General features: G+C 38.1%; 1 protein-coding gene across 3 annotated transcripts in view; it reads left to right on the top strand.

Moving 5' to 3' along the window:
* RAD54B (RAD54 homolog B) overlaps window positions 1-21,756 on the top strand; it is a 134,015-nt gene that overhangs the window by 14,065 nt on the left and 98,194 nt on the right. For all 3 annotated transcript variants that reach the window (XM_021942507.2, XM_003902978.4, XM_009213344.4), the window contains exon 3: window positions 2,413-2,581. In XM_021942507.2, coding sequence (XP_021798199.2) covers window positions 2,413-2,581 — 169 coding nt within the window. The remainder of the gene's footprint in view (window positions 1-2,412; window positions 2,582-21,756) is intronic.

Raw genomic sequence — 21,756 nt, 5'->3', positions numbered from 1 at the left:
GCTAAGTCAAAGAATTTGGGTGGCTTCTAGAATTTTAAAAGACAAGGAAATATATTCTCTTCTGGAGCCTCCAGAAAGGAATGCAGCCTTGGTGATAACTTTGATTTTAATGCAGTAAGACCTAAGCCTGAGTTCTAACTTACGAAACTATAAAATGATAAATTTGTGTTGTTCTGTGCCACCAAATTTTTGGTAATTTGAGACAGCAGCAATAGAAAACCCATACATATACAAAAAAAGAGAAAATAGCATATAATGAACTTCCTTGTCCATATTACCTGACTCCAACAATTGAAAATGCATGACTGATCTTTTTTTTTATTTTTATTTTTTGAGACGGTCTGGCTCTATTGCCCAGGCTAAAGTACAGTAGTGTGATCTCAGCTCGCTGCAACCTTGGCCTCCTGGCCTCAAGCCATCCTCCCACCTCAGCTTTCAAAGTAGCTGGGACTACAGGAACACCTCACCGTGCCTGGCTAATTTTTGTATTTTTTGTAGAGACTGAGTTTCACTATGTTGCCTAGGCTGGTCTCAAACTCCTGTGCTCAAGGAATCTGCTTGCCTTGGCCTCCCAAAGTGCTGGGATTACAGGTGTGAGCCACCACATTTGGCCGTGACTGATCTTGTTTCATCTTTTTTTTTTTTTTTTTTGTTGAGACGGAGTCTCACTCTGTCGCCCAGACTGGAGTGCAGTGGCACGATCTCGGCTCACTGCAGGCTCCGCCTCCCGGGTTCACGCCATTCTCCTGCCTCAGCCTCTAGAGTAGCTGGGACTACAGGCACCCGCCATCACGCCCAGCTAATTTTTTGTATTTGTAGTAGAGATGGGGTTTCACCGTGTTAGCCAGGTTGGTCTCGATCTCCTGACCTCGTGATCCACCCGCCTCGGCCTCCCAAAGTGCTGGGATTACAGGCGTGAGCCACTGCGCCCGGCCTAATTTTTTATTTTTTTGAGACAGGGTCTTGTTCTGTCACCCAGGCTGGAGTATACTGGTGCATTCTTGGCTCACTGAAATCTCTGTCTCCTGGGTTCAAGTGATTCTCCTGCCTCAGCCTCCTGAGCAGCTGGGATTATAGGCGTGCACCACTGTGTCTGGCTAATTTTTGTATTTTTAGTAGAGACGGGGTTTCACCATGTTGGCCGGGCTGGTCTTGAACTCCCGACCTTAAGTGATCCGCCCACCTCGGCCTCCCAAAGTGTTGGGATTACAGGCGTGAGCCCCTGTGCCCGCCTGGCCTCTTGTTTCATCTTTATTTTTCCACTCCAGCTCGAGTCCCTCCCTACTTATTTTGATGCAAATTCCAGGAATATGTTTTCATTTGTAAATTTTTAGAATATGTCTCTAAAATATAAGAGCTTTTTAAGGCCGGCTGCAGTGTCTCACCCCTGTAATCTTAGCACTTTGGGAAGCCTAGGCAGGAAGATCGCTTAAGGCCAGGAGTTCAAGACCAGCCTGGGCAACATAGTGAGACCCCATCTCTACAAAAAGTAAAAAACATTATCTGGGTATGGTGGCACATGCTTGTAGTTCCGGCTACTAGGGAGGCTGAGGTGGAAGGGTCCCTTGGGCCCAGGAGTTGAGAAGGCTGCAATGATCTATGGTCGTGCCACTGCACTCTTCAGCCTGGGTACCAGACTGAGACCCCATCTCTTAAAAAAAGAGGTAGGGGCTCGTTAACAAAACCCAACATAGTGACATTACCATTATCTCACCTAAAAATATTTAAGTATTGATTTTAGTATTGAGAAATTTAACAAGAAAAAGAGTATTTTACTATGAGAATGGCATGTTACGATTTAGAAACTTCTGATATGTTGTTTAAAATACACTATAAGCATAATTTTTCATTCTGTCATATCTTTCAGTTTTTAGTAGCGTAATTTAAAATAGTTCTAAAAACAAGCAATAAAAATTAGACTTTAATTAATTAATTAATTATTTTTTTTTTGAGATGGAGTCTCGCTCTGTCTCCCAGGCTAGAATGCAGTGGTACAATCTTGGCTCATTGCAACCTCCGCCTCCTGAGTTCAAGTGATTCTCCTGCCTCAATTTCCCGAGTAGCTGGGATAACAGGCACTTGCTATGACGCCAGGCTGATTTTTATATTTTTAGTAGACAGTGTTTCACCATGTTGGCCAGGCTGATCTCAAACTCCTGACCTCAAGTGATTCACCCGCCTTGGCTTCCCAAAGTGCTGGGATTACAGGCGTGACCCACCATGTCCGGCAGATATTAATTTATTTTTAAATATCTGGTTCTAATTTATATATATATATATATATGTATGTATATATATGTATGTATGTAACTGGTAGCTCGTATTTTAAATTAGAATCTTTTATGTAAAAATACAGAAAATACAGAAAATTAGGTTTGATTTCTGATTTAAATATATATTTGTTTCTTTTAGGGTGCTGCAAATAATAACACCTTTCTCCCATCACAAAGGGATCCTAGAATATGCAGTTTAAATCTGCCTAATGAAGAAAGTACTAGAGAAATTAATCACACAGATAATTGCAGTGGAAAATACTGTTTTGAAGCACCTACACTGGCAACATTAGATCCACCTCATACAGGTAAGACTGCTTTTTATTGATAAGGTTTATGCTTAACCAATAGTATTATAGTATTCTTTAAATGATGATTTAAGAATGAATATGTTATATTAGAAAATTGTTGATGTCATACCACTAGATTGTTGGTAGTTCAGGTTTTTTGTTTTCATAATTTATCTTTAGTGATTGGATAAATAACTGTGTGATTGAAGTGTACTTTATAGTAGATGTATGCTTAAGACTGTTTATTATAAGCTTGGTCAAATGTGATCTTTTCCTCAGGCACCAAGATTGTGTTTAAAGATAGTATTAAAAAATTTTTTTTCTAAAAAACACGTTAATAGGACTAAAATTGGAGAGTTGAACTTGAAATTAGTTAATTGTTAACTCATTAGAGTCTAGAGTACTTCAAATAAGAGTTGAATTGTTAAGACACATACTTGCATGAAAAGCAAGCATTTAACAAATGCTCCATCCCTATATTGCTGAACTGAGTTAAAATAATGATTATGGTTCTTTTTGTATCTGTGAGAGATCACTATTTGTTAGATAACTAAAAAAAATAATAAAGATGGTTCATAGATGTTTATTTGGTCTTGTGAAAGCCATCATTGGACTGTGTTTTTCCAAATTACATTTTATTCATATTTTGGTTGAATGAACAGATTCAGCCAGCCGGCCCCATCTGTTGGGCTACAGAATAGTAACTGCCATCCTTTTGGTACCAGTGCAAATCAACAAAGTGCCCTAAGCACTTAACCATTTTGAAGGAAGTTCTTGGACTTTCTGATGATTAATGAATTTTACCATGAATGGGTTTGTATCTTGTTGGGACAGAAAGGAATTCTGTATTTACCTAACTGACCACTATATTGGTGCCATTTATGTGCTCCTCATAACTTTTCAAAAGCTGTAACTAGTGTCAGAACAAGGTCGAGAAAGACTTAAGTTGAGAAATAGGGTCGAGAAAGCTGCTCCTAGGAAGATCCCTAGGAACAGCTCTGGGCATGGCAGTTTAGCTGCTGCTTTGTGTTACTGACTTGCTCTCCCTTCTTTCCTCCCTGTTTTCCCCACTTATTCTTTCCTTGCTTCTATCCTTGTTAGGTGACTATTCTGTTTTCCCAGGTTTTCTTTTCTACTTTAAGCCCGAGGTAGATAATGATCCATGTATGCCCAGTTCTTTTCTAATTTCTTCATCAGAAAATGACATTTAGACTCTGGAATATAATACCTTTTATGTTACTAATCTTGGGCTTTATTTGTGTTCTACTGTAGTTTCTCATTCTCTTCCCTGCTAAATTTGAGAAGGGAGTTAAGAGTTAAGATAAAATAAAGAGGGAGTTAATTTACTTGACTCCTAATCCCTTAATCCTTTCTCTGATTAGTACATTTAGTGAACTGGGGAACCTGTGCCAACTTCCTGATACCCTCCTGTTTCTTGTTCAGAGAGAGGTTAAATTGGGGAAAAGAGCTTTATTTGAAATGTTTTGTTCTCTATGGTGGATTGTTGGAGAGGGATGTAGTATATAGAAAAGCATAGAGATGAGAGACCTGTTTAGTATCTACTCACCCTTTCACATCTTTTTCATTCTAGATCTAATCCACCTTGAAATGAACTACAAATCTGTATGTCCCAGTTCAATAAAATGTCTTTTTCCCCATCACCTTTTTATTTTGAAATATGCCTACATACTCTCAAGTTGAAAGAATGATCCAATTAACATCCTAAACTCACCAGTTACTGACATTTTTCCTCATTTGTGTGCTTTCTTTCTCTCTGTGTAGATGCACTCCCCTCAACCTTTTGAAAATAAGTTGCATATATCATGCCACTTAACCTCTAGCCACTTAAGCATGTATTTCTTGAAATAAATGTTTTCTCCTGCATAACCACACATTGTTATTATACCAAACAGGATTAATAGTAATTCATAATATTTAGTTCATTGTTAATATCATTTTTGCTTAAGCTAGTTTGAGTTTGGTTTCTCTTTCAACTGAAAGAGCCCTGATAAATACATTTTCACTTTCTTGAATTCACTGGACACTTTGAGTCTCTTCATAATGCTATGTGTTTGCAGATAATATTCTTTGTGTGAAAATGAAGATGTAGGTCTACCACTAATGACTGCCCCCAAAGCTTAGGGAATGTGATTTCTTTGGGGTTTGTGGTAGAATGGCCATAGGGCCCACTTCTATCTTTTTTGATCCAAGCTCCACAGGTCTTTCTTTTCATGAACAATCTAGTTTTTGAGCCTGGGCTTTCGAAAACCAAATTCTGGGAGAGGGGAAATGTAGTGGCTTGAATTGTGTCTCCTAAAGATATATGTTAAAGTCCTAAACCTTGGCACCTATGAATGTGACCTTATTTGGAAATAGGGTCTTTGCAGATATAATCAAGATAAAGTCATACTGGGTTAAGGTAGATCCTAAATTTAATGACTGGTGTCCTCATGAAGAAAGAGATAGAAACACGGAGGGAAAAAGGCCATGTGATGATGGAGGCAGAGATTGGAATAACCACCCCTGATTGCTGGCAACCACCAGAGGCTAGAAAGAAGCAAAGAAATATTCTCTCTTAGAACTTTCAGAGAGAGCATGGCCCTGCTGACACCTTGATTTTGGACTTCTGGTTTCCAGACTGTGAGAAAATAAATTCTGTTGTTTAAAAGCACCCAGTTTGTTACAGGAGTCTCTGAAATGAATACAGGAAGCCCCAGATCTCTTGGATATTCAGAGCTATATAGTTTCTTTAGAAGAAGAGAAAGTTTTTTTATTCTTTCTGATTCTTTCTCATTCTGAAGAACTATGAGAGGAGACTATGCCATCTTCTGTTACCTGTTTACCTGAATCTCCTTCACAAAACTGTGACATACAAAGGCAGGAATGTTCTTTTGTTAAGGTTTTAAATCAAACTGCATGGATTCAAAAACATTTTGTGACTGAATGAAGAGATCCTGAGAAACTTAGAGTTTTCTGTAGTTGAGTCCCTTGGCTGTCTTTGGCTTCACAGTGCTTCAGGGAAGTCAAGTAGCCACAAAGAGGCTATTGGAACATTATAGTTTAATGTTCCAATACAATAAATAACATTTATGTTGTTTTATAACATAAAATTCACCATTTTAATCATTTTAAAGTATACAATTAAGTGGCATTTAGCGTATTTACAGTGTTGTACAACTGTCAATTCTATCTAGTTCCAGAACATTTTTGTCTAAAAAGAAACCCCAGATCAATTAAACAGTCACTCTCCTTTATTTGCTTTCTGTCTCTATGGATATACCTATTCTGGATATACTATGTAAAGAGAATCATACAAGGTGTAATCCATTGTGACTTTTTTTTTTTAAAAAAAGGTAATGCATGCACATGGTAAAAAAACTTAGAAGGCATTAAGAATATAGTAAAAAGTCAGCCGGGTGTGGTGGCTCACACCTGTAATCCCGGCACTTTGGGAGGCTGAGGCAGGAGGATGACCTGAGGTCAGGAGTTTGAGACCAACCTGGCCAACATGGTGAAACCATACAAAATTAGCTAGGTGTGGTGGTGCAGGCCTGTAATCCCAGCTACTTGGGAGGCTGAGGCCGGAGAATTGCTTGAACCCAGGAGACAGAGGTTGCAGTGAGCCGAGATTGCACCATTGCACTCCAGCCTGGGCAAAAAAGAGCAACACTCCATCTCAGACAAACAAACAAAAAAAGAATATAGTAAAAAATCTCCCTTCTCTGTTACCTAGCTATCTACTTCCCTTCCCCAGAGGTAACCAGTTACTAGTTTTTTCTGTCTTTTTTTTTGAAGTATTCTACATATTTGGAAACATATATGTATATATATATTTTTTTCTCCTCCTAAATAACTGTTCACTAGCTTCCTTGTTCTATACATTGTGTTTTTACTGCAACAGTATATCACTGACATCTTTTTGTCAATACGTTTAGAACTACCCTATTTATTTATTTGGGATGGAGTCTTGTTCTGTCACCCAGGCTGGAGTGCAGTGGCATGATCTCGGCTCACTGCAACCTCCACCTCCGGGTTCAAGTGATTCTTCTGCCTCGACCTCCTGAGTAGCTGGGATTACAGGTATCTGCCACCATACTTGGCTAATTTTTTTGTACTTTTAGTAGAGACAGGGGTTCACCATGTTGGCCAGGCTGGTTTTGAACTCCTGACCTCAAGTGATCTGCCCACCTCAGCCTCCCAAAATGCTAGGATTACAGGCGTGAGCCACTGCACCCGGCCAGAACTATCTTATTTTTAAAACTAATTCCATTGTGTGGATGTGCCAAATGTACTTAACCGATGTCTTAATAATGGATATTTAGTTTGTTTGGGATCTTTTGTTATTACAAACAAAGCTACAATAAATATCTATATAATATATACATATAGGAGACTATATTCATAAATACCTTGGAGTAGGATACTCATCACAAGGTATGTGCCTTTACCTTTTTGATGGATAATGATAAATTGCCTTCTACAGAGGTTAGTACAGGTTTATACTCTCATCAGCAATGCATGAGGAATGCATTTATTATGTATTGTGATGCTCAATCTATATGTAAGTATGTATTTATATTTTTGATATTTGACAATCTAAGTTAAACAATCTTATTTTGATGTGCTTTCAATTTAAACTTTTTGATGTTAAAGATTATTTAAAAATTACAGAAAAAATTAAGGTTAGTAGGCCGGGTGTCGTGGCTCACACCTGTAATCCCAGCATTTTGGGAGACCGAAGCAAGTGGATCATGAGGTCAGGTGTTTGAGACCATCCTGGCTAACATAGTGAAACCCCATCTCTACTAAAAATGCAAAAAATTAGCTGGGCATGGTGGCAGGTGCCTGTAGTCCCAACCACTCAGGAGGCTGAGGCAGGAGAATGGTGTGAACTCAGGAGGCAGAACTTGTGGTGAGCCGAGATCGTACCATTGCACTCCAGCCTGGGTGACAGAGCGAGATTCAAAAAAAAAATAAATAAATAAAAAGCAAAAATTAAGGATAGTATAAAAAACTTCCACAAATTTAACATTTTTGTGTGTATTGTATGTATATGTATAATGTTTCAGAACTAGTTAAGAATAAGATGCTGTCATGATGCCCCATCACCTGAAATTTTTCAGTATGTATTTCCTAAACAAGGACAGGCTACTGTATAATAAAGTATAGAAGTACAACAGTCAAAATCAGGATATTAACACTGATACAATACTATGGTCTGAATGTTTCTGTTTCCCCAAAATTCATATGTAGAAACCTAAGCACTAATGCGATGGTATTAATATTAGGAGGTGAGGGCTTTGGGAGGTGACTGGGCCAGGAGGGTGAAGCCCTCATGAATGAGATTAATTCCTCTGTGAAACAGGCCCCAGAGAGTTGCCTTTCGTCTTTCACCATGTGAGGATACAGGAGACAGTGCCATCTATGAACTAGAAAGGAGGCCCTTACCAAACACTGAATCTGCCAGGACCTTAATCTTGGACTTCCCAGCCTTTAGATCTGTGAGAAATACATTTCTATTGTTTATAAGCTACCCAGTTTATGGTATTTTGTTTTAGCGGCCTGAATGGACTAAGACAATATCCTTTATGGCAGAAACGAATTTAAAAATGAATAAACTTTTTTTTTCCTGCTAGACCAGGATATGTGTTGTATTCAGTCATCATGTCTTTTAGTTGCCTTCGATCTGGAACATTTTCTTAGTCTTTGCTTATATTTTGTGACTTTTTAAATTAAGGAGTTCAGGCCAGTCATTTGTTGAATGCTTATCAGTTTGGGTTTGTTTGATATTTCCTTTTAATTAGATTTAGTTTACACATTTTTGGCAGAAATATCACAGAAATAGTTCTTAGTATATCATCAAAAGGCACATGATGCCAGTTTATCTCATTACTGGTGATAATAAGTTTGATTATTTGGATAAATTGGTGGCAGCAGGGTTTCTTCACTGTAAACTTATTTTTACCTTTGAAATTAGTAAGTATCTATGGAGAGTTACTTTGAAACTGCTGATTCTTACCTGAAATTTAGTACTATAATTGTTGCCAAATGTTAGTTTTCTCATTCCATCTATATTTATTAGTTGGCATTCTGTTGCAAGGAAGAGCTTTCCCTTCTTCCCCATTTATTTGTTAATTAATTTTTATGGATTCATAGATGTCTGTTTTATTCAGGGGGTTATAATCTGTTATTTATTATGATGCTCAGATTGTCTCAGATTTGGCCAATGGAGTCCCTTTACCAGGGCTCCTGTGTCCTTTTGAGAATCCCCATCAATTTTTGAGTGTTTTTGTGCTTCTGGCACAATAAGATCTTTCCTGTCCCAGGTCTAGAAATCATTCAAGAGCCCTAGTTCTTTTTTGGTGGAGAAGTGTATTTAAAAACCAGGAACTGACCACTAGGTGTATTCACTGATACTGCAGTGTTGTTGCTTTTATCTCTTCTAGCAGTCAAAACTAGGAAATCTATATATGATTACATCTATATTTATCTATAAATATTAAAAACCACCAGCTCATACCAATACCTCCAATTTTGATATAGTACCACAGGATTCATTTTAGTTTGCAGCCCCTTCTTTCATAGTGAAAAATTTGGTTATTGTTATCTTAAATATATTTACCTATTAATTTCATTTCTGTTTAACCAGTCTTTCAAAAAGGGACCACATTTAATAGTAAATTTTTTTTTTTTTTTTTTTTTTGAGACAGTCTTATTCTGGATTCAAGCAATTCTTGTTCCTCAAGCTCCCATGTAGCTGGGACTACAGGCGTGCACCACTACACTCGGCTAATTTTTGTATTTTTACTAGAGATGGGGTTTCACCATGTTGGCCAGGTTGGTCTCGAACTCCTGACTTCAAGTGATTTGCCCACCTTGGCCTCCGAAAGTGCTGGGATTATAGGCACGAGCCTGGCTGAGATTTTATATCCTTATTAAAAGTGCTTATTTGAATAAAAGTTATACTTTTTCTCACAGAAACTATGACATGATAAAACTTCTTTTGTTTATATCTGACTTCTTTAGCACCATCATAAATAGGGTTTTTGCAAAATATTTGTGGATTGCTTAACTTTTCCTAAGGACCTAAAATTCTTTGATATTCAAGTCAGTCTCTTTCCAAGTACCTATCATGTCAACCTTTTGCAAAATTTGCTATTTCATGTTGTAGTTGATTGTCATGCAGTCTCAAAGAGACTTTGATATTATGGTTGAGGTTTAAGGGACATTTGAATAGAAACTGATTTTTAAAAACTTGTAACCAGTTGATTGGTGAATATGTTTTCTTTTCTAGTGACTCTTACTTCCTTATATAACAACCTAGACATAACTGCAAGGAATCAGATATTGAATATTCAGAGCCACTGTATCTTTTTCCCCACAGAAAATTTTCCACAGACAATTGAGTATTGAGAAGATCATCCTTTGTCCTTTAGGGCTCTTTTATGATGATTTGGGTTAGGGAATAAATAGGTTTTATGGCTTTTGGGTGTATGAGCATTGTTTCTGATCCACACTATTGGACAGTCAGTTAGTAGTCCAGTCTTCTGAAGAGGGGGAAACATGATAGGTGTATCTTTTTTCCTTTCAAAAATACACCATTGAAGATAATTCTCCCCTAACTAATTTGCCTTCTAGTTCTTATCCTAGTTGTCAGGATAAAAAAGGGCTTTTGAGGAAACCTATACACTGGGACTGTTCTTCTGAATTCCTGCCTTGGATGGAAGTGAATAAGAATCAGGCTACTAAAAAAAGGTCCTGGTCACTTGAATATTGATTCTCTCATATGCATCCTTCCAAATCATCCTGAAGGATGTTTGAAACTATTGAGGTGTTACCAGGGCTATTTCTAGGAGGTTGGATTATCAAATTCTCTCCAGTGTATAGAGCATTTCCTTTTTTTTTTGGAGACAGAGTCTCACTCTGTCACCTAGGCTGGAGTGAGTGATGCGATCCTGGCTCACTGCAACGTCTACCTCCTGGGTTCAAGCAATTCTCCTGCCTCAGGCTCCTGAGTAGCTGGGATTACAGGTGCCCGCCACCATGCCTGGCTAATTTTTGTGTTTTTTTAGTAGAAACAGGGTTTCACCGTGTTGGCCAGTTGGTCTTGAACTCCCGAACTCAGGTGGTCCGCCCGTCTCTGCCTCCCAAAGTGCCGGGATTACAGGTGTGAGCCACCGCGCCTGGCCGCCAGAATATAGAGCATTTATTTTTTAGATGGGTCACTCAAGGGAAGAGGCAACAACCTGATGATATGGATATTGAGCAGTAGTTAATCAACATGGGTTCTAGGGGGTTGTCTGTGAGTGGGGGGGGGCGGGGGGGAAGGGTGTGGTATAAGACCTAATATTAAAGCTCAATTTAAAACATTTTAAAAATAAATTTTATTGTGCATAACTGAGGTTTACAACATGATGTTATGGGAGATATATATATATATATATGTGTGTGTCTGTGTGTGTATATGCATGTGCACACACATACATATATATAGAGACAGTAAAATGGTAATTATAGTGAGGCAAATTAGTAGCCATCACATATACTGTTTTTTGTGTGTGACCAGAGTACCTAAAATCTACTTAACAAAATGCCTAATACAATTTTATTAACTATAGCCTTCATGTTGTACATTAGATCCCTAGACTTGTTCATCCTACATATCCACTACTTTGTATCCTCTGATGCATATCTCCCAATTTCCTCTCCCTCCTCCCCCACCACCCCACCTCTCTGTTCTGGTAACCACTGTTTTATTTTTTATCTCTATATGTTTGGCCTTTTTTTTTTTTTTTTTTTAAATAACATTCCACATATAAGGTGAGATGCAGTATTTTTCTTTCTGTGTCTGGCTTAATTCATTTAGTATAATGTCATCCACATCCTTCCATGTTGTGGCAAATGACAGGGTCTCCTTTTTTAAGGCTGAATGATATTCTATTTTGTGTATGTGTACGTGTGTGTATATATATATACACACACACCATCTCACATTTTTTGTTCCATTTATCTGCCAATGGATGCATTTATCTGGAGTGGACACTCCCATGATGCAGTGAACACGGGAGTGCAGATTTTTGAGATGGTGATTTCATCTCCTTCGGGTGTGTGCCCAGAAGAGGGATTGCTGGGTCATATGGTAGTTCTATTTTTAATTTCCTTAAGAACCTCCATAATGACTGCACCAATCTTCATTCCCACTAACAGTGTACAGGGTTCCCGGTTCTCCACACCCTTGCCAACATTTGTTATCTCCTGTTTCTTTTGGTGGGCGAGTGGGGCGGAGGAGACAGGATCTTGCTCTGTTACCCAGGCTGGAGTGCAGTGGTACAATCATAGCTCAATGGAAAGACAAAAAAATAACCAAAACTGTAGAATAGTTGAAATAATAATGACATTCAGCCTCTACTTTTTGGAGAATAAACTGTCTTCCTATCTTGTCTTTCATTTGAATCCTCATTTAAAAACAAAATGTCAGAGAAGTGGTAATTTGAGCAAGGTAACATAGGCAAAGAAGAAAACACAAGGGAAAGAAAGAAAAAATAACCAAAAAGAATATATTTTTTATATCAGCTAATATGCTTTTGGTTCAAGTATCAATAAAAATACTAGCTTATATAACTGAAGGTTTTTATTGGCATGTATAACTGGAAATTCCAGGCTTCAGGGCTGACTGGTCTAGCAGTTTAAAGGATATCATCATGAACCGAATTTCTTTCTATTTATTCCATCTGTCATCTGTAGGACTGGTTGCATTCTTAGACTGGCTCCACTCATGTTAAATGATGGATCCCAGCAACTACTGTGGCCACACACATTTTCTTTCTCATCCGTCTGATGACAGGCAGATGGTTCCTACTCAGAATCACTACATAAGATTTCCTGACTTTGTGCTGTTACTGACCACTTTCCTGTGACCAGGGTTTTTTCCTCATCCCAGTCTTAGTTTACCATCTTGAAGAGGAATCCTTACTAGTTTCTGAGAATCCTCAGTGTACCAAACAGTCACATACTTTTCATGTCCTTCCCTAGAAGTGAGAGTTATTTCACCCAAATTTTCTGGCTGCTATACAATGAGTGAGCAGTGTAGTGAATATTGTGAGATGCCACCAGCAAACATAATGTTAACTATACTGATAAAATGATTAAGTGAAAGAATGGCTAAAATAAATAAGAGTAGCTTAGCAATGTTTTCAGTATACAAAATTCATCTAAAGGGCAGGCCAGCTTCTGAGACAGGGAGGCTCCTTTAGCTCAGCATATTTTTACACCAAGGACAAGACTTGGCCAAACAGAGATCCTTAATAGACAGCTGGGAGCTATTTTGTGAAGATATATGTAAATTTAGATTATATAGAGTAGTTCTGTGATTCATATAGCATGGGTGGAGTAAATTTTATAATTTGACTCCTTTGGTTTTGTGAGGGTTTTCAAGGTTCTTAAATCCCAGGTTTTGATTGTCTTGACTGCTTAACATCACAGAATATCACCACCAAAGCACAGTGATGAAGTGTGAGATATTTAAATGCTGTAACTGAGAATAACTCTTAGGGGTTGGATTTACCCTAGTTTTTGCCCTATTTTTATGTGGCAGATTTTTTTTTTTTTTTGTCTTATCTTCCTCTCACGTTGCATTGTGATTATATCAAACATAATCTTATATGCCTCTTCAGAGTCCCTTGGCACCATCTGCCTCGTAGAATTTTCTGCTGCCACTGGAGGCTAGCCAGTTGCTTCATCTGAGGAATGAGGGTCCTATGCCTTGGAGGCCACCATCTAGCTAAGTTTATGAACCATACGCTGGGAGGGTCTGGCTCCTGCCACTTCCAATCTTGGGTATAACACCACACCACATCCTTGTAGGTAGCACCCTAAGCATCTGTGAAGGCCAGATGACACAAAATGGAAGTGCAGTGTACTTCAGGGTGGACTTTGACCAGTGGGAAATAGGAGACAGGAGGGAACCTGCCAGACAAATTTCTTTTTCCACATGGACTACTCTGAGGTATGGTTTCTTTTTGTAGTCTGGCAGGAGACATTCCACAAAGAGTACTCCAAGTGGATGCATTTGTTAAGTGACCTACTATATATTTTTATAGCTTGTTGTAAAATGGTAGCCAGCACTTTCCCTTGCTTTATATATTTTCTTGCCTTAGTTTACCTTCTCTTCACCCTTGATGCCCTGTGTATGCACGTCTCAAGTGAAACATCAGCATTTTAATCAGGCTCTGTTTGCCAGAGAACTGGACGAAGACAAAGATTAATAAGGCATCTAATTCTTATCTGGACTTTTTTGGACTACCTCCCAAAATATAGAAAAAATTTTCTGTAATCACTGTACTTTTTGTGCCTTGAAAAAAGTTTGTGGAAAAACTACCCCACAATTATTCTTTACTATTACATCTAATTATCTAAGTTTTATTTTATAAATTTAACTTTGTTCAAACTTTGCACATTTTTGATGGCTAGAGTTTAAAATATACTACTTGCTGTGTTTTTAATGATAATTTTTGAACATTTTATTATGATACTTTAAAAAATCTTATATAGAAGTTGAAAGAATTTTTTATTGAACACCCATAAACCTACCATCTCAAGCCTACAATTAAAATTTTAGTATATGTGCTTTATTATATATTTATCCATCAGTCTATATTAATTTTAAAAAAGGATTCTCAAGTTTCAGATATCAGTACGTTTTCCTCAAAATAATTCATGCAGTTCATTAAGATTAATGTACTATGTGTACATTAAGATTGATGCCTATGTGTGGTGGCTCATGCCTGTGATCCCAGAGCTTTGGGAGGCTGAGGTGGGAGGATCGCTTGAGGTCAGGAGTTCAAGACCAGCCTGGGCAACATAGTGAGGCCCTATCTCTTAAAAAAAAAAATTAATGTACCTAAATACATTCTCTTCAGAAAAATATCTAAAATACTGCACATACAACTCAGCTGTTATTGTGGGTGCAATGCTTCAAATAAATGGTGTTATTCAGTATATATCTACCTACAGCTTTATCTTTGACACTCGTGAATAAAAAAATCAAGACACATTAAAGTGGTAAAAACAAAATTTATTCAGTAACTACTGGCAATAGGGGAAAGAGCTGAGCTCCATGATTTGTGCAGTCGTGACTGGGCCTTTTAAAGGGAGAATGAGCGAGTATGGAAAGTGGAGCAACTGAGGGCTCAAGTAGAGTCAGGAAAGTGAAAATTACAAAGGGTTGGTGCTGTGGTTTGAATGTTTGTGTTTCCCCCACATTTATATGTTGAAATCCTAACCCCAAAGGTGGTGATATTAGGAGGTAGGGCCTTTTGGGAGGTAATTAGGTCATGAGAGTGGAGCCCTCATGAATGCGATTAGTACCCTTTAAAATAGGCCCAAGAGATCTCATTTGCTTCTTTTACCTTGTGATGACATACTGAGATGGCACCATCTAAGAACCAGGAAATGGGCCCTTACCAGACACCAAATCTGCTGGTGTTTTTATCTTGGGCTTCCTAGCTTCCAGAACCATGAGAAATAAACTTGTGTTGTTTATAAGCCACTCAGTTTATGATACTTTGTTATTGCAGCTCCAGGCTAAGATATTGGTCACTGTAAATGTGAGTGGGTCAGGTGTGCCTGCTACCTGACAGTTATCAAAATTAGGATTCTGTCCTCCCACAGAGAATGGGACACAGAGATCCAAACCTTCCTGATGATTACATTTCAAAGGAGTGGCTTTCTGGTTCTTGAGAAAGACACTGCTGAGTTGTAGGAGATTCATACACATCTCAAAGGGACAGAGGAAGAATTCACAATTATAAACTCTTCTTAGTTAGTGCTCTAAGAAAGGAAAGTCAGGGGCCTATAGTCAGGTGTTGGCTAGAGTAAACAGTAAACTTCTTTTGATAGCCCTGAACTTCTCCAGCTCAAAAGAAGACTGGAGCTCAAAAGAAGGCTGGGTATTCCAGGGCTGAGTGAAGGTGGGCTAGGCTACTAGAAGCCATGCTAGAGTTGGTCAAGGCTCTTAGAGCAAGAATTTGGATGGAGTTGTTGTTTGCCAAGAATTATTTACAGTTCTCATTAGTTTGCCTTGGATGTTTTTTGTTTTCATTTTAGAACCTTATTCTTTTTAATTGCTGCAAAGTATACAATGGTATGAATACATCATAGTTAATTTAGGTTGTTTTTAGTGTTCTTTTGACTATTAAAACCTCTGCAGTGAACGTCCTTGTGCATGTGGTCTTGTGAACATATGCATGTATTTCTCAGGAGTTGTCAGATCATAATGTGTTTGCATTACACTTTAATATGGTCTGCCAAGTTGCCTTCCAAAATGATTGCCATCATTAGTGTATGAGAGAATTTATTTTCCCAACTTCTTCAACCCATGTTACTAAACTTTTTTAACTTTTGCCAATTGAGTGAGGAAAACCTACTGTTATCTTTTAATTTGTGTCTCCCTGTTTACTTGTGAAGTTGAGTTCTTTGTATGTTGGACATTTATGTTTTATTCATTAAGTTATCTGTATTCTACATCCATTTTTCTATGGTATTTCATAAGCATAAAATTTATTTAATATACATTTTATATGATACAGGAGCCTTCATAAGTAAATGAAGACCCAAAAAATGGGTAAACTTGTTTTTTTTTATTTTTATAGTTTATTTTTATTATTTATTAATGCATAATAGTTGTACATATTTTGGGGGTGCATGTGATATTTTGATATATGCATACAATGTGTAATGATCAAATCAGTGTGTATTAACCAAAAATGTGACTCAGTCAGTAGAGGTTTATTAAGCCAAAGTTTAAGGATGCACCTGGGAAAAACACAAGTCACAGGAGCGTCTGTTAACCTGTGCTTTCCAAAAGAGGGTTTCTGGAACTCAGTATTGAAGAATAAAGAGCAAGCAGAAGGGACAAAGGAAGGTAAGAGAGGCAGTGAGACAAATGGTTACATTTTTGTGAGGCTCTCATTAGTGCTCAGTAAATCTGTGTTTTACACAAGGTAAGGTAAACATTTGAAAAGATGGAGTAGAGGAAAGAATCAGTTATGCATCCATCTCGGGGGAGCCAAAGGAGTGAATTTTTTTTTTTAAATAATTTCATTTTATTCCCTTGGATTATTACTATTATTATTTTTCTTAAACTTTTATTTCAAGTTCAAGGGTACACGTGCAGGATATGCAGGTTTGTTAACATAGGTAAACGTGTGCTCTGGTGGTTTGCTGCACAGATCATCCCATCACCTAGGTATTAAGCCAACATCCATTAGTTATTCTTCCTGATGCTCTCCCGACCATCCCTATAGGCCCCAGTGTGTGTTGTTACCCACAACGTGTCCATGCGTTCTCATCATTCAGCTCCCACTTATAAGTGAGAACATGCGATATTTGGTCTTCTGTTCCTGAATTAGTTTGCTGAGGATAATGGCTTCCAACTCCATCCTTGTCCCTGCAAAAGACATGATCGAAGGAGTGATTTTTTGTTCTGTACCTAAGAAGATAAGCTTTTAATTGACATTGTCAGTGTGAGATTTAACAGAACTCAGTTTTAAGAGTTAAACTTAGGTTGCACACCCAAGGTTACAATTGGCATGTGCTGGTTTTATAGGTGGATATGTACCCTGAAAGGTTTAGTGACTAGGAAGGGATTTTCTTGTGAGAAATTTGTGAGGGAGGTATATGTCCTTTTCCCGTTGTGGGACCCTGACTTAACATGTAATGCTATGACAAGGGTTGTGAAATTATAGCTCTGGGGGGAAGAGGAGGAAGGAAACGCATTGCATGACTAATTTTCTAGGTTTAACTTTCTCTTTGGTATAATGAGTTTAGGGTCTTAAGATTTTGATTTTCTTTTACAAGAGTGGTTAGGACAGCCATCACCTCAAACATTTTTTATGTTAGGAACATCCCAATTCTTCTATTTTGAACTATACAGTAAATTGTTGTTAACTGTAGTCACCGTATTATATTATTGAACACTAGATCTTATTCTTTCTATTTAACTGTACTTTTTTTTTTTTTGATACAGAGTCTTGCTCTGTTGCCCAGGCTGGGTGTGGTGGTGCGATCTCGGCTCACTGCAAGCTCTGCCTCCCTGGTTCACACCATTCTCCTGCCTCAGCCTCCTGAGTAGTTGGGACTACAGGCACCTGCCACCACGCCTGGCTAATTTTTTGTATTTTTAGTAGTAGAGACGGGGTTTCACCATGTTAGCCAGGATAGTCTTGATCTCCTGACCTCGTGATCTGCCCACCTTGGCCTCCCAAAGTGCTGGGATTACAGGCGTGAGCCACTGCGCCCGGCTTAACTGTACTTTTGTACCCATTAACCAACCTCTCTTAATCCCCACCTCTCCTTCTCAGCCTCTGGCCACCACTAATCAAGTCTCTACTTCATGAGATTCACCCTTTTAGCTCCCACATGTGAAAGAGAACATACGGTATTTGTCTTTCTGTGCTTGGCTTATTTCACTTAACATAATGTCCTCCAGTTCCATCTATGTTGCTGTAAATGACAGGATTTCATTTTTTATAACTAAATAATATTCCATTGTGTATATGCGTTGATGGACACTTAGGCTAATTTTTTTTTGCCTTTGTTTATTGACTGTTTTGTAAGCATTTTGTTTCACAAAAATCACCAACTGAAGTTAATAATATGTGATATTGTGGAATATATATTTGGCCTTTGACCCCATTTCCCTGGTATACAACTCCTAAAATCCTTAGGACCTCCAAAGTAATGTCTGTTTGTGTGCTAGTGATTGATTGATGGCTGACAGCCCCTAGGTAGTTTCAGGATGTGAGTTGGTTACCTGAAAGACCAAGGCACCATTAGAGAGGTGGAATGTTCAGCCTCATCCCTATCTCTGGGGAGAGGAGAGATACTGAGGGTTAAATTGATCACCAGTGGCCAATGATTTAACCACTCATGCCTATGTAATGAAGCTTTCATAAAAAGCCCAAAAGCCCTGTGTTTGTAGAGCTTCGAGATAGCTGAACAAGTGGAGGTTTCTGGGGGTTGTGCCTGGGGTGGGCATGGAAACTTTGTGTCCCTTCCACCATAACTCACCCTGTGCATCTCTTATATCTGGCTGTTCATTTGTATCCTTTGTAATATCCTTTATAATAAACTGGTAAGCATGTTTCTGGAGTTCTGTGACCACTCTAGCAAACTAATAGAACCCAGAGGGGATTGTGGGAACCCCAACTTGAAGCTTTTCGGTGAGATGTTCTGGAGGCCCAGACTTGTGACTGGTGGGGCCGTGGGGTTTGTGGTACTGAGCTCTTAATCTTTGAGATTTAACACTATCTCCTGGTAGATAGTGTTGGAGTTGAATTAGAGGACACCTGGCTACTCTCCACTGCAGAACTTATTTCTTGCTTGGTATGTGGGGAGGAACTCCCATACATTTGGTCACACAAGTCTTCCATGTTGATTGTTGTGGTGTAAGAGCAGAGGATAAACAGTTTGAGTTTTTTACTCTTAGACAGCACAATGATTCTTCATAAAACTCTATGACTACACCAACGAGCATTGGCAAAGAACAAAGAAATTATTCAGTTTCTTTCACCAGTTCCATAAACTGGCAGTGATTCATAGCATTTACACACATATTCGTAATGTTTTTAACAACTATATCCATGTCACCTTTTCATAGTCTGCTTTAGAAAGTCCTGCACAGTATTTTCCACTCAATTCTGCAGTAGTATAGCTTCTTTTTAAATTAAAAACTTGTCCATTCTGTTTTCAAACGGGAAGATAATTTTATTGTAATATGATCAAAACAGTAATAAATATTTCAGATTAATCATCAATTACAGTTTACATAGGTTATCACTAATTTGTGCTGTCTGCATTGAGGACTAAGCTCTGATTTTTTTTTTTTTTTTTTAAATCTTGCCCAAATTCCTATCTAAGGGATCTGAGGAATCATGCTCTATAAACCATACATTCTCATCAGATGGGTTTTATTTAACCCTGTATATCATGACTTACTTTCCAGTCTGACTCTGGCGTAACATGGAAGAAAATAAAAATATTTTACCCCAAAACATGTTTCTCTGCCGTATCTAGAAATGGTCCTGCAAAGCCATACTTTGTGGGAAAAATCCACATTCTATAGATAATCTACTTTCCCCTTGTTTTCCTTCCTTCCTTTCTAGATCCAGGAGATAATCAGCTAAGAGCCAGGCACCCTTTTAGGTCTGATAATAAACAGTATAAAACCTGCTCTCTCTGAAGTCTGCTTCTGAGAGCGTCCTCTGCACAATAAAACTTGGTGCCTACAATCCTTTATCTTAACCTGAACATACATTTCCTTTCTATTGATCCCAGGTCTTCAGATAAACCAGAAAACGTTTGTAGCCTGGAACCCCACCCCACCCCCACCCCGCCTTGAGTTGTCCCGCTTTTCTGAACCAAACCAATGTATTTCTTAAATGTATTTGGTTGATGTCTCATGCCTCCCTAAAATATGTAAAACTAAGCTGTATCCCGACCACCTTGGCACATGTTCTCAGGGCCACCTGAGGGCTGTATCTTGGGCCATGGTCACTCATATTTGGCTCAGAATAAATCTCTAAACATATTTTACACAGAGTTTGACTCTTTTCGTTAATAGCATGATATATTCAAATACACTATGATCTACTTCTTTCATTTTAATGCTGCCTGGAGTAGACCATGATATGGATGTATTGTATGCTTTTAACTCCAACTGATGTGCTTTTAGATTGCTTCCACTCTATGCAGCTACATAGAATGCTTCATTGCTCTCGTGTGCATTTTGAGTATTTTTCTAAGGTAGATTCTGAGACATAAAATTACCACAATTTTAGAAGATTTCCTACTCATGTAAAATATTAGTAGATACTCCCAGATCACCATCCAAAATGTCATTTTACACTCCCTTCAACAGTACAGAAGAGTACTCTTTCCCTTCTATCCTTATCCACTCCTGGAGTTTCCTTTTTTTATTTTTTTGAGGCAGGGTCTCGCTCTGTCACCAGGCTAGAGTGCAGTGGCATGATCATGGCTTACTGCAGCCTTAACCTCTTGGGCTCAAGTGATCCTTCCGCCTCAGGTTCCAAATAGCTGGAACTACAGGCACATGCCACCACATCTGGATGATTTTTGTATTTTTTGTAGTCACAGGGTTTCTCCATGTTGCCCAGTCTGGTCTTGAACTCCTGTGCTCAAGCAATCCTTGGCCTCTCAAAACTGTGGGATTACCCATGTGCCACTGAGCCTGGCCTCACTCTTGGCATTTTAAGTCTTAAAAAATGTTGCCAATCTATGAATGAAAATCATTTTTAGTATATATTTCCCTGATAACTAGTGAGATTGAACATTTTCTCATATTTTAGTAGTATTTTATTCTTAACATAATACCTGTATTTCTTCTGAAAATAACAAAAATAATTATCTGAAGTATATACCCTGTGTTCTGTAATACCTGTATTTCTTCTGAAAATAACAAAATAATTATCTAAATAAAGTATATACCCTGTGTTCTTTCTTTGGTTCTCTTTTAATATTCTAAAAGCTCAGAAAAGGCTAGAATGATTTTGAGTACCTGTGGTCCAGTCGTTGTTGGGGCAGGTCGATTTTCTTTTTGCATCTCTATGGACAAGAATCATTTGCATTACTGATTTCTACAATTTACGGAGCTGTAAAACTGCTCAAAGACAGTGAAAGGGTAGAACTATTATGGAATCAAATTACTCAGTAGGGTATACCAGACAACACCTAGCATTCCATAGAACATCCAGCAATCTTTCACTGTTTTCTGAAAGATAATACATTTAAAGCTTTTAACACATTGGTTCGCAACAAGAGCTCAGGAAATTTAATTTGCTTCTCCGTTGTTAAAAGAATGAAAAACAAGATAATTGAGAATTTATAGCATTTCTGTGGAAATACAGTTCCCTGGGTAGGTGCTGTATCTAGATTCACTTTTGATTTCATTGGGTCTTGCACAGTGCCTGGGAGCATTTATATATGTGGTCAGTAATTTAAAAAAATTATTTTTCCCACCTCTTAATACTTCGCAGTTGTTCAGTAATAGTTTGATTGGATAGAACTATGTTCAAGGATGTTCTGATTTATTCCCCTATCTGGAAAAACATGTATATTGTGAGAAAATAGGTTTGTCTTGCTTACATTATTATGTATCATATATTTTCATACTGGGG

Source organism: Papio anubis, chromosome 8, assembly GCF_008728515.1.
Source record: "Papio anubis isolate 15944 chromosome 8, Panubis1.0, whole genome shotgun sequence".
Taxonomy (NCBI): domain Eukaryota; kingdom Metazoa; phylum Chordata; class Mammalia; order Primates; family Cercopithecidae; genus Papio; species Papio anubis.
Note: the sequence above shows the minus strand (reverse complement) of the source record. Positions and strands in the feature narration are given on the sequence as shown.